The sequence below is a fragment of the Pelodiscus sinensis genome, chromosome 19 (genome assembly GCF_052426305.1).
Source record: "Pelodiscus sinensis isolate ZL-2025 chromosome 19, ASM5242630v1, whole genome shotgun sequence".
Taxonomy (NCBI): Eukaryota; Metazoa; Chordata; order Testudines; family Trionychidae; genus Pelodiscus; species Pelodiscus sinensis.
Window position 1 is genome coordinate 27,369,559 of NC_143070.1, and position 12,072 is coordinate 27,381,630.

The 12,072-nt window shown below is 51.8% G+C and overlaps 1 protein-coding gene across 3 annotated transcripts; it reads right to left on the bottom strand.

Annotated features, from left to right (window-relative positions):
- Positions 1 to 764: 764 nt before the first annotated feature.
- Positions 765 to 10,655, bottom strand: LOC142818206 (uncharacterized). 3 transcript variants are annotated; one of them, XM_075912696.2, is made up of 5 exons: positions 9,483 to 10,655; positions 8,107 to 8,338; positions 7,314 to 7,514; positions 3,252 to 3,392; positions 765 to 2,940 (listed from the first exon to the last, which is right to left on the bottom strand). In XM_075912696.2, the coding sequence occupies exons 2-5, from the start codon at positions 8,132 to 8,134 to the stop codon at positions 1,253 to 1,255; spliced, it is 2,058 nt and encodes a 685-aa protein (XP_075768811.2). In that variant the 5' UTR covers positions 8,135 to 8,338; positions 9,483 to 10,655; the 3' UTR covers positions 765 to 1,252. The 3 variants fall into 3 exon arrangements, with proteins under 3 accessions (XP_075768811.2, XP_075768813.2, XP_075768814.2); XM_075912698.2 differs by lacking the exon at positions 8,107 to 8,338; XM_075912699.2 differs by lacking the exons at positions 7,314 to 7,514; positions 8,107 to 8,338; positions 9,483 to 10,655 and having other exon boundaries at positions 3,213 to 3,348.
- Between the last annotated feature and the right edge of the window lie 1,417 nt (positions 10,656 to 12,072).

Sequence of the window (12,072 nt, forward strand, 5' to 3'; positions counted from 1 at the left end):
CCCCTCTCATTCCCTCCCATGCCCAAAAAGCCCTTGCTGATGCTACCACCAGCGGCTTCCTGTGGCGTGTGGGGAGAAGTCCCATAGCTACAAACTAGGTCCTGTGTCTCAAGAAGAGCGCAGGCTGCTCTTCCCCTCCCCTAAACAGCTGGCACACTTCCTGAAATGACGTTACTGTCATACTACGTGGACTTTTCCCCGTTGCCTGCCTGTGCAGGGGGCGGGGGGGGGAGGAAGGAATAGGAATCCCAGGACTGAGTGCCAGCTCCAACTTCTCAGGAAGCATACGGATGTCGTGGGAAACAGAGGCAGCAGGAAGGAAGATCCCGGCGGAGCAACAGACCGAGCATTTCAGGAAGTGCACCAGTTGTTTAGGAGAAAGGAACCGAGGAGAGGGGAAGAACAGCCCATGTGCTTTACTGAGACCCCGGATCCCCAGGTATTGGCCCCAGCTGTCTCTGTCCCTTTCCCCTGGCCAGACCCCCACCGAGTACCCTGCCCCAGTCCCCACCAACCCTCTGCCCCAGTACCCACCAGCATCCTGTCCCAGCCTTGTGCCACAGCACCCCCCAGCAACCTGTCCCCCTGTCCCCACCAACACAGTTGGGGCCATATTAGTGAGGTTTAGGTTTTATTTAGAGAAGTGGTTTTTTTTGCATCTCACTTTTGTGGCCCTGACTGACTTTTCTGTGGGTCAGTGACCCTTGACTCAAGAGAGGTTCCCCGCCTCCCTCATAAATAAAGACAACACTGAAACCTTTTGTGTTTGACATATTTTATTTAAAAATGAAGCCTGGCCACCAAGCCCCCATCTGGTCACAGCATCATAACACTCCTGCAACCTCCCAGATCCCATACACTGGAATCCCTCTCATACACTGGAATCCCCCATCCTGAGCCTCTCACATCCCCAAACTCCTGCACCCACACATCCCCAATCTTCTGCCACAACACACCTGCACCACCCACACACCGCAAACCTGTCCCGAGCCCATTATACTCCCAGCCTCCCTTCCTTGAGCCCCACATGCACCCCAGCCCAAACTCCTGCACCCTCACAGCCACAAGCCTGCAGCTTACTCAGAAACCCAACCCTCCACCTGACCCCACACACTCCAGCCTGGAGCACTCTCCCTGACCCAGCATCCTCTCTACTTCCTCCTGCACCTAAATTCCCTCCCACAGCTTGCACCTCTCACCCCTTTCCAGTGCGTTTTTTGTGATGGCATGTCACAGGACAGCGTACCAGCACCTATTTTCTCCCAGCGCAGGTCTTTGGGGTCTTTTTGATTAACAATGCCCCCCCCCCCCCACCTCTATTTTGGCTTTTTGTCTCTAACGGGTTGGTCACCCCTGCTGTACAGACTAATTCAGCTACCCCCTGAAGCGTCTGACATTGATAGGGTCTCTCTCTCTCTTGCTTGTGCACTTTCTGATGGCTTACAAGGTTTGACCTCTCTTTGAACCTTTTTCCACAGTCAAAGCACTTACATGGTCTCTCTGCCATGTGGGTTTTCTCATGCTTACTCAGGGCTGATTGAAAAGTGAAATCTTTTCCACACTCGTTGCATTTATACAGTCTCTCTCCGGTGTGCACACCCTGATGGACAAAAAGGTATGAACTCACACTGAAGCTTTTCCCACAATGGAAGCACTTATATGGTCTCTCTCCTGTGTGGGTTCTTTCATGTCTAATGAGGTCTGATCGTACAGTGAAACCTTTCCCACACTCATGGCATTTATATGGTCTCTCCCCTGTGTGGGTTCTCTCATGTCTAATGAGAGCTGATTGTTCAGCGAAACTTTTCCCACATTCGTGGCATTTATATGGTCTCTCGCCCATGTGGGTTCTCTCATGTCTACTGAGGGCTGATTGTATAGTGAAACCTTTCCCACACTCATGGCACTTATATGGTGACTCTCCCGTATGTGTTCTCTCATGTTTAATAAGATCTGATTGGGAAAGGAAACATTTCCCACACTCCCGGCATTTATATGGTCTCACTCCGATGTGGGTTCTCTCATGTCTATAGTGAGCTGATCGTTCAGTGAATCCTTTCCCACACTCATGGCATTTATATGGTCTCTCTCCTGTATGGGTTCTCTTGTGGTTAAGGAGGTATGCGTGTACAGCGAAAGCTTTCCCACAGTCCTGACAATTATACGGCCTCTCTCCCGTGTGTACTCTCTGATGGATAAAAAGGTTTGAACTGAATCGGAAACTTTTCCCACAATGGAAACACTTATATGGTCTCTCTCCTGTGTGGGTTCTCTCATGCCTATTGAGGGTTGATCGTTCAGTGAAATCTTTTCCACACTCAGGGCATTTATATGGTCTCTCTCCTGTGTGGATTCTCTGATGTACAATAAGGCTTGACTTCTGTTTGAAGCTTTTCCCACATTGCAAGCATCTATATGGTCTCTCTCCAATGTGGGTTTTCTGATGGCTACTAAGGTGTGATCTGAAAGTGAAACTTTTCCCACACTCAGAGCATTTATGGGATTTCTCTCCCATGGGGGTAACCTCAGGTTCAATAGGGGATGACAGATCAATCAAACTTTCTCCACACTCCAGGCATTTGCAGAGTCTCTCTCCTGTGTGCCCTCTCTGGGGCAGAATAAGGCCTGACTTCTCACTTAATATTTTCTCACAATCTGAGCATTCATCACAGCGTTTCTTTCCATTGTGATTTGTCTGCTGGGCTAAAATTTCCTTGGGATCCTTGGATCCTCCTCCACATTCCACGGATTCCTCTGCTTTCCTGCTTGGATTGTTGTCCAATTGCCTTTCTGCCCTGTGTTGATTTCCCCAGGTTTCCCTCTGTTTCACACACTGGGAAGAATCCCTTTCATCTCCTTCCAGAAACATTCCCTGTGATTCTATGGTGCCAGGACCATCCTGCTGTTGATTCTCATTGTTCTCCCTCACTGTCCTAGCACCTGCAAGGGGAGAGGGAATCGAGGCAGAACTCACTGTCTGTAGTGGGGAGAAAGGACCCACAGGGGAATGGCAAAGACAGAAAGCACAAAACAATAATAGTTTGGGAAAGTGAGACATTGGATTCTGCTTCCACACCCCACCCAAACATCCCCAATGGAGGAAACTCCTGACAGCTAACATGATGGTTGGGGAGCTGTGACAGGTGGTTGCCAGGATAACACCTGCAGCCCTACCTGGGAGACATGGGGTGGAAGTCAGGTCTCTCACTCACTGCTCATTTTGGGGAAACCCAGCTTCTACCTGCACTCACCGGATAGTTTCTGGCTCAGTTTCCCTGACTCCTCAACCGCACCAGTTTGTCTCAGGAGCTCTGTTTCTTTGAGAATCAGGGCCCACGGCACTTCCCCTTGTTCCAGCCAAAGAATCAGGTCAGGGTTGAAAATGGAGAATCCTGCATAGGGGAGAAATCAGGCAAGGTGAAGACACATGGAATCTGGGGGTAGAGTATGTGTCACAAGGAAGATTCCCTGTGCTCAAACCGAGTCTACAGAAAACTGTGGTAACTCAGACAACTTGAGAGCAACAGACTTGTCGGGCAGAATTGGGTGAGGACTGTGAGAGAGTTATGTTGCATGTGATTTCTGCTGTACTATGGCAACCCTCCGTGCGCCTCAGTTTCCCTGGGCACTGCAACACTATCTAGATGGGGGTGACTCACTGTGGGAGGATGCCCAAGCCAGCATATTCACAACTGCCCAGGCTCACGGTAATCTGAGCCTGGGTGCGGGGTGTGACCAGACAACACCTTTGTGAAGCTAGAGAAAGGCTTGAGACAGGGCTGGCTGCAGCCAGGGATGAACAGTGGCAGCTGGAAGTGAGTTGCCCTTACTTGTGGTCAGAGATGAGGGGCAGGGTCTTTGGCTCTGGGCCCCCTTCTCCCTAACATGGATTGTACCGATTGCTCTTGGGTCCTGTGCTAACAAGTCTGTTCTAGGGATGTTAAGAAGTGGGTATTTAACTTAGTGTAGTTGACAGAATTGTTATCGAGTACACTATTAGTCGATAAGGGAAGATGCACTCAGTCCCAGCTCTCATCACGTTCAGGAGCTACTCCCGCTGCAGTTTAAAATGTTGTAGAAGTTGGGCTGAGCTGTGCTGGGCTTACTCAGTCCTGCCTTTTGCTGGGTCCAGCAGCGCTTCTCTGTGGGGCAGTCCCAGAGATCTGCCGTAGGCAGAGATGCTTTGAAGCAGCCTCCCCTGGTGTCCCCACCCATTCGGCTGCCTCCGACAGCACTGGCTTCTGCCCCTCCCCCTTTTCCTGTTTCCAAAACACAAGCCTAGATTTAATGGTAGTTAATCAGTCCAATACTCATTTACATCCCTAGACCAGTGGTCCCCAACTCGGTGCCCATGGGTGCCATGGCGCTTGCCAGGGCATTTGTGCATGCCCGCTGACAACCTGGGTAGGCGCCGGCCCCAGGCGTGCAACAGGCACCAGCGCCGGGTGCGTGGCGCTCGGGGGGCCCCAGCCCCAGGGCACATGCAGGCGCTCAGGCGTGTGGCGCTCAAGCGGCGCCAGTGCCGGCGCCGGCCACAGGCGCCGGCCACAGGCGCGCGGCGGCACTGGCCCTGCACCCACAGCACAAGGCGCTCGGGCAGCCCCAGCCCCGGGGTACATGCCGGCGCGGGGTGCAAGGGCATCCCCGTTCCCTGGCGTGCCCCCGGACGCGCGGCCCTACCCCCCGGGCGCCTGGCGCATGAGTGGCCCCACCCCCTCGGGCGCCCGGGAGCCTCTAAAGGTTGGGGACCACTGCCCTAGATTATGAAGTATCTCTATGACCTAATGAACCTTCTGTTCTGAGAATCACTCTGGTTGGGGGGAGGGGGGTATGGCCCATTGAATCCCCACATCTCAATGACAGAGGATGGTGTCTTGCCTTCACTAGGAGTTGTAATGATCTGTGGGCTCCGGGGGGCTTGCTGACCCACACAAAGTTCTGGAGCTAAACTCCTGCATATTTCCAAGCCTGCAGAACCTAGAGCCCTCCCAACACATGGAACTAATCCAAGGAAGGCAGGTGAATGGTTTGTGAATGAGAAATAATGTAGGCTGGACCGTATCCTGGTTCTGGCCCCTGAAAGCTGGAGAGATGGGGATGAATTAGCATGGCCCTTAAGAGTCTGACTCCCCTGTGCCCCAGAAAAGAGCATGGCACTGAAAGCTGTTGGGATATGTAGGAATTAATAGGGGCCCAGGAAAGAATACAACAGTGGTAGGGGGCTGGCCAGAGTAGGCATTGTCCTTTCTGATGTTATAAACTGGATATTTCCTGTCGTTCTTGCAGCCTAGAAAGACAGTTGTACTGAAGTGTCTTGTTTTGTGTCTTGCTTATTTTTACTTACTCTCTAAAAATACTTTCAGGGTCACATCCTTTGTAACCTTCTGACATGAGAAGTCTGTAATGCAGAAAAGTGCTGATCTAACTGAAATTCCTGTAAACAGGAGCGGGTATAATAATATAGATCACCTGCCTATTAATATTCATCATATGGGAGTTAACATTACTGAATAAGGTCTATGCGGATAAGACATGTGAATTAACATACTAAAATGGATAAAGGAGCATAACTGGTGCCAAAACATTGCTCACTCACAAGGGAGTGTTGGGTACCTGAGGGGAATGAGTATCTGCAATAAAGAGGTGTATACCCAATCCACTCCCGAGTATCCTGTTTCTTCTTTAACATCTGGCATTACAAACAGGATTATAGGGGACAGTCATGCCTGATCCCATCTTGACGGATTGCTTGGATAAGTCTGCAACAACTGTTAGGAATTTTACCATAAAGTTAACAGGAAAACAGGGGGACCTTTTGAGTATTCCTCTGGGGAATGTCAGGATTGGCTGACCATTAAGGGATGGGTAGAATGCTCTCTTTCATTCACAATTTCCCAGGAGAAGAAAGTGGCTGTGCTGATACAGGCTCTGTGTGAGGGCCTGGTAGGCTTGCAGGAGGAAGTTACTAATCTTTGAAGTAAAATAGAAATTATGCAGCAAATTGCTGAAGAAGCACGTTGTTACCCATAAGTGTGTGCTGGCAGCCAGAATGACTGAGACGTGTATGGATTTTTAATCACCTTAAATCAAAGAATCTGCCTCTGAAGGGTCAAGCAGGCACATTAAAGAAAAATGCCTTTCCACTCCCCCCCCCCCAACAGAGGTATACAAAAAGAGGGCATTTAAAAATTTCTTCAGGGCCAGGAGAGGCTATTTGAGAGGGCCATTCTCCTTGCTAAATGGGTATTGAAACAGGCCTGTGTCCATGGAAGGGTATCATTCAGCACAAGAAATACGACTGAGGCCCAGACAAGTTGGCACACAACAGGTAAACTTTAACAACTGGCAGACAGGGGAAAGCATAGTGAGAGGATTACGGAAAAGCGTACAAGCCCAGGGAATTCAGATACCTGTGAATGGAGGGAACTTGGTATGGTCATTTTGGGAGATAAAAGCTAGCAATTTAAGGAAAAAGCGAGTGAGAAGTTAAATCTGCAAAGCGTGGGGAGGAATTGAGCAGTTGAATGTTGTGTACATGCTATTGACTTAAATTGTTATAGGAAACGAATTCTTGGTTTCTTTGCAGCTATTCTGATGGAAAAATGGGCCCTTCCAAAAGAAATGTCTGTAAATAATCCAGGCAAGGAGACAATCTGAGGTGCATGCGTGCGTGTCTATGAAAATATATCTCACACACACACACACACACACACACACACAGTGTAAGTATACAAGGGTTTTAGAATTTAACCAGCAATCATGATTTGTAAAATTCTGTTCTGAAAGCTTGAAATGAATTGGTTTTTAATAACGCCATTTCATTTCAAATTGTAAAACTGACAAGACACTTTCTTGCCATACACAGGTATCTAGTGTTGCTTGGCTTTTGGTATTTAGCATTTAATCTTAAAGGTATGAAGAGTTCAATATCTTTTCATAAACCAAGTTGTGGCTCTTACATGGGGCAGCCAGAACCAGGCAAATGGAAGAGATTCTGCATTTCTTATTTCTTGGTAAGATAGCAAATAAGAGCCATAGTGAACGAATCACAGGAAAACAGCCATCTTAGAAACACTGAGCCATAAGGTGGCTGATAACCAGACTATTATTTTGAGACTAGTATATGAAAACTCTGTGAGCACAAAGGAAATAGTTCCATTTTACACAAAAATGTATATGGCTAACTTTCATAATACAGTATTACACTCTAAAAGGAATGTACATTTTCCTGTAACGTATGCAATGTATATTGCAAAAGGGGTAAACAAAATGCAAATGAACATGCTACTTAACATTTCATTAGGGCTCCTTACCCAGCCAGCTCACAGCCTCATAATTCTCTTGCATCACATCCCTGTAGAGGGCTCTCTGGCCCGGGACCAGCAGAGCCCATTCCTTCTCAGAGAAATACACAGCCACCTCCTTGAAGCTCACCAGCTCCACCATGGCCATCTCTTCTCCCTGGCTCTGCAGGCCGGGGGCTGAGCTGGAGACAGACATGGGTGTTCTGCAGCCTGGCAGGAGGAGAAGAGCAATTGGCAATATTTCAGAAGGGGCTGTAACCCTTTCCACGGCCCCATTCTCCCCAGACTCTATCCCTGGTGACACATGCCAGATACTGCCATTTTGGGCAAAAGTTTGAGTCTAGATATTCTATAAGCAACACACACAAGTTAGAGCCCAAAAGCCATATGCATTTCTCTCAATACATGGTTTGAGTTTCAACATTCCTGCACCTGCAGGAATGGGATTTGATTCTGAGCACCGAGGAGTTCTGAAAAACAAGCCCTGTATTCAACTGCCTGAACATGGATGTAAGTGTCTACATTGAGGCTCCTATATTTCAAACCCCTAGTTTTCATCCATTTATTTACAGCAGAGACCTAGGTGCTCTCCTCAGGACTAAATTGGCAGAAGTGAAACATTCAGACGCTTAAAATTAAATGGAGCTGCTGAATGTTTGCAGGATGAGAGTCTAAGGCTCAGAGATTCACACCATCAGGCAGGATCATTATTTCATGTATTTAATCAGACACCTAATGGTACCCCGATTGAATTAAAGCAATACCTGAATCTACCTGGATAAATTGGGACACTTTGACATACCCGTTAAAGGGGATCCAGGCTGAGCCATGCGTGGATCCTGGAAGTCCAGGCCATGCAAGAGACTAATGCAGTCCCAGGTTCAGTTACACCTGCTGGCTTTATATATGCTCCAGCTGACAAGTGTAGGATGATCCACATTTCACTTCACATTAGAGCCCAGGCCATCACACGAGAGGGGGAGCAAGACACCGGTTGGCACAACCAAGCTCTTGATCAAGACAACTCCTGCTACCTGTCAGAGGGTCTCGCCAAATATGACACAGGATAGACAACCAGAAATCATATAAACCAAACAAGCATTCAAAGAAAATGAGTAGTCACAGCATCTAATAGACCTAAGCATAGCACAAGGGGTCCCATTCCACTGGGCCCTGGACAAAAACAGAAGCAAAAGAAAGCTCCAGCAGCAGTGGGCTCCCAACTTCTTTGAGCACATGGATGCCTTTTCAATCTATTAAAATTGTACGGACACCCCTCCCGCCAAACAAAATAGGTGTTTTCAAACACTCCATTATTTGAAAACACGATCACGGAAATAAAATATTAAATATATATTTATAATTACACAACGTACAATATTATTAATTCAAATACATAAGTGTTTTGTACACGGTACATTTACTTTAATCTGTATTTTAAACTTTTCACAGACCCCATACAGCACCATTGCAGAGCACTAGGAGTCTGCTGACCACAGGCTGGGAACCACTGTCCTGCACCCCTGAGTTTACACGCTATGGGATAAGCTGCTTCAACAGATACATGGCCTAAGGGGTTCTCATTGCCACAAGCTTTGCAGTGAAGAGCTCGGAGGCTCCTTCTAGCAGCCCCCACACGGCAATGGAGCAATATCGCTGTCAGCCCGCAGGGACTGACACACGAGACACTAGGACAGGGCTGGGCAACAATTTCTGGTCCGGGGCCACTTCAAAAATTTCTTACAGCGGCCCCCGGCTGGCGCAGAAGGGGCGGGGCCTAATCCGGGCGGGGCGGGGCCAGAGCGCTTCTGGGCTTTCCCATCCCAGAGCACAGCTCGTCCGGAGGGGACCCCCCCCCTTTGCCCCCCCCTCCCACTAGGCACCGCGCCCCTGGCAGGGCGGGAAGGGGCTTCAAAGCGCCCCCCCCCCCCGCTTTCCTCCCCCAAAGCCCTGACTGGCCGGGGGCTCCCCCCACCCCCAGGCCCTGATTGGATCCGACCCGCGGGGGCCCTTCTCTCCCCCCCCCCCATCTAGGAAATCTCGTTCCCGGGCTGGCTGGGGGGCGGGGCTCCTGGGGCCAGGAGGGGGGAGGGGCCGGGAACCAGCGGGCACCAGGCTCCCACGAGTCAACCCCAGCGCGAGACCAGCATCATCGCCCCGCCCCCCCTCCGGTCTTACATTGCGCATGCGCGCACTGGGATGCCGCCCCCACGAGACGTTAGAAACGGTTTGCAGGTGGGGTCGGTGTCACGTGATCTTAGAGCCTCCCCAGGGCAAACCCGCCCGGCCTCCGCGCCCCCCTCGGCTCCTCCGATTCCTCCAGCTCGGCGGCGCCTCTGCCCGGAAGCGGAAGCTGCAGCGCAGCGAGTAACGGACCCAACGGCTCCCCCTGCCGCGTGCGGGGATGGGCGGGGCCGGAGCAGGGGCGTGACGGGCGGGCGAGCTGAACACCCGGCCCGTACGGAATGGGGGGGAGGGGCGTCAGGCCGCGCATGCGCAGCGGGTCAGTGACTCCGGTCCGGGGCCTGAGCCAGGGCGTAGCTCAGACCGGGAGCTGCCCGGCCCCGCCCCCGCCCACGTGCAGGAGGAGCGAGAATTCTAGGGGCGGAGCTGGGACCGGGACACTGGGGGGCGGGGCTGTGCCTGCGAATCTGCTTCCCTGCAGCTGCTCTCGCCAGCCGGGGGCGGGAAACTTCCCTCGGGTCTCAGGGCGCAGCAGTTCCAAGGCAAATACCCGGGGCAGCCCCCCCCCCCAGCGCACGGCTCCCCATTGAGCGTCCCTGTTAAAACCCCTCTCGGCACCTGGGGGGACGCGCGGCTGCTGGGTGATTGGTGCCCAGGATTCGGTGTCAAACCGGAGTCACGCTACCGCGCTGGGATTGCCCAGCTCAGTTTCTCCGAGTTACAGGACAAATGATGGGTCGAGTCTGGTTCCTGGTCACTTAAAAATCCTGCTTCTCCGGGTCTGGTTCAGGTCTAGTGATTCCAGGCCAGCGAACCAAAGCTGCATCTGCTGAACTGTCCCTGGGGAGTGGGGGGCAGCCCAGAGGGGCTCAGGCATGTGGGGAGGGGTCCCTGGTTTCAGCACAGGCAGAGGAGGCTGGTGTCTGTCTGCTCAGGGTACAAAGCCCCAGAGCTGGCCGAGTTCCCTGGGTCAGATAATACTGCCTCTGACACCCTGATCTAGGCGCTCAGGTGGGTCTGTAGCAGGGAGACTTTCCCTGCGGCCCCTCTGGCCCCACTCTGGCTGGGTACACTCCCTGGTGCCTGTTACTGGCCCCTTGCGGCAGCCCCAGGCTTTGCTGGCATCAGCGGCCGGTGACGGGGAGAGAACGGGGGACAAAGCTCGGGAGGGGCAGGAAGGTGACTCAGCCTATTCCAGCCTGAGTTTGTGCCCGAGGGGAGGGAAGCCCCTGTATGTCTGCAGGTCTCAGTAACACAGCCAAGCTCCCACTGGAGGGCAAATGCTCATGGACACGTAAGCACCAGCACTCCCTGCACAGGGGAGAGGGCAGGAGAGGGACTGGATAGAGCAGAAGAGGCAGCAGGTGCAGAAAGTAGGGAGAGAGGTTCCCAGCCCCCAAGCTGCCCAGACCCATTCATAGGTCATCCTGGGCAGATTGTCTTGGGAGCAAGGGGCAGGGAAGGAAAAGCCAGTTCCTGCCCCTCCCAGTCTCTATGTGACCGGGGTGGGGGGCTTCCTGCCCTCAGGGACACTGTCAGAGAATCCCCCAGAGAGGCAGGTTTGGAACTTCTGCTCTTTTCTAGCATTTGTCTCAGAGACTCTGTCCCTGGGAGGGTGTAAAAGAGCCTGGGGGGAGGTGTCAGGCCTGTATTGCTGCAGCACGATTGAGGGTTTCCCAGCATGGCGCAGCCTAGAGTGTCTGTCTTCAGGGAGGGAGCCTGTGGGAAGTGGGGTGTGAAATGGACCCAACGCCCTTTGGAAAACTCCCCAAACACCCCTCTTACCCTGACAGGCTGAAGACTCATGTCCCCATTTTGCTCGGGATCGTCCCAATTTCCAGGAGGCAGCGCAGGGAAATGGCTGTGGTGGAGCCAGCTCAGGTAGGGGATTGTGTGGGGAGCTACAGGTGGGTTATTGCAGTTGGCGAGGGGCAGGATATACACAGGGAGGGGGCAGGGTGGGATAAACCTACTGTGACTTGCACAGCCTAGGGCCTGATGGTCTGAACAGGCCCATTGGGTGGGGAGTGAACGTTCTCCCATTTCTAAAAGAGGAAGCACCGCATGGACAGGGCAGGGAAAACTGACCAGAGTCTTCATTGGTCCATCAATGGCTACTAGCCAGGATGGGCAGGGAGGGTGTCCTGAACCTCTGTTTGCCAGAAGCTGGGAATGGGTGACCGGGGGTGGATCACTTGGGGATCCCTGTTTTGTTCATTCCTTCAGGGGCACCTGCATTGGCCACTGTGGGCAGACAGGACACTGGGGCTACGTCTACACTAGCAGCTTCTTGCGGAAGATCAGACATTCTTCTGCAAAAATTTGCCAGCTGTCTACACTGCACGAGCATTCTTCCAGAAGTAAATTTACAGTATAGCATTGAACAACAGGGCTTCTTCCGGAAGAGTTATTCCTCTCCCAATGAGGAATAAGCTTTCTTGTGCAAGAGGGCAGAGTAGACAGGCAACATGAATTTCTTGTGCAAGAAAGCTAAACACTTTCTTACCCAAGAGAGCGTCTACACTGGCACGGATGCTTTTGCGCAAAAGCACATCTCTAGCGCAAAAGCACGTGCCAGTGTAGA

Excerpts from the sequence above, each read along its gene's own strand:
- LOC142818206 (XM_075912696.2), bottom strand. The coding sequence starts at position 8,134 with ATGGCTCAGCCTGGATCCCCTTTAACGG. Across the intron at positions 7,515-8,106 it reads GCCTGGATCCCCTTTAACGG|GCTGCAGAACACCCATGTCT; the intron begins GTATGTCAAAGT and ends TCCTCCTGCCAG. Across the intron at positions 3,393-7,313 it reads TGAGGCTGTGAGCTGGCTGG|GATTCTCCATTTTCAACCCT; the intron begins GTAAGGAGCCCT and ends TCCCCTATGCAG.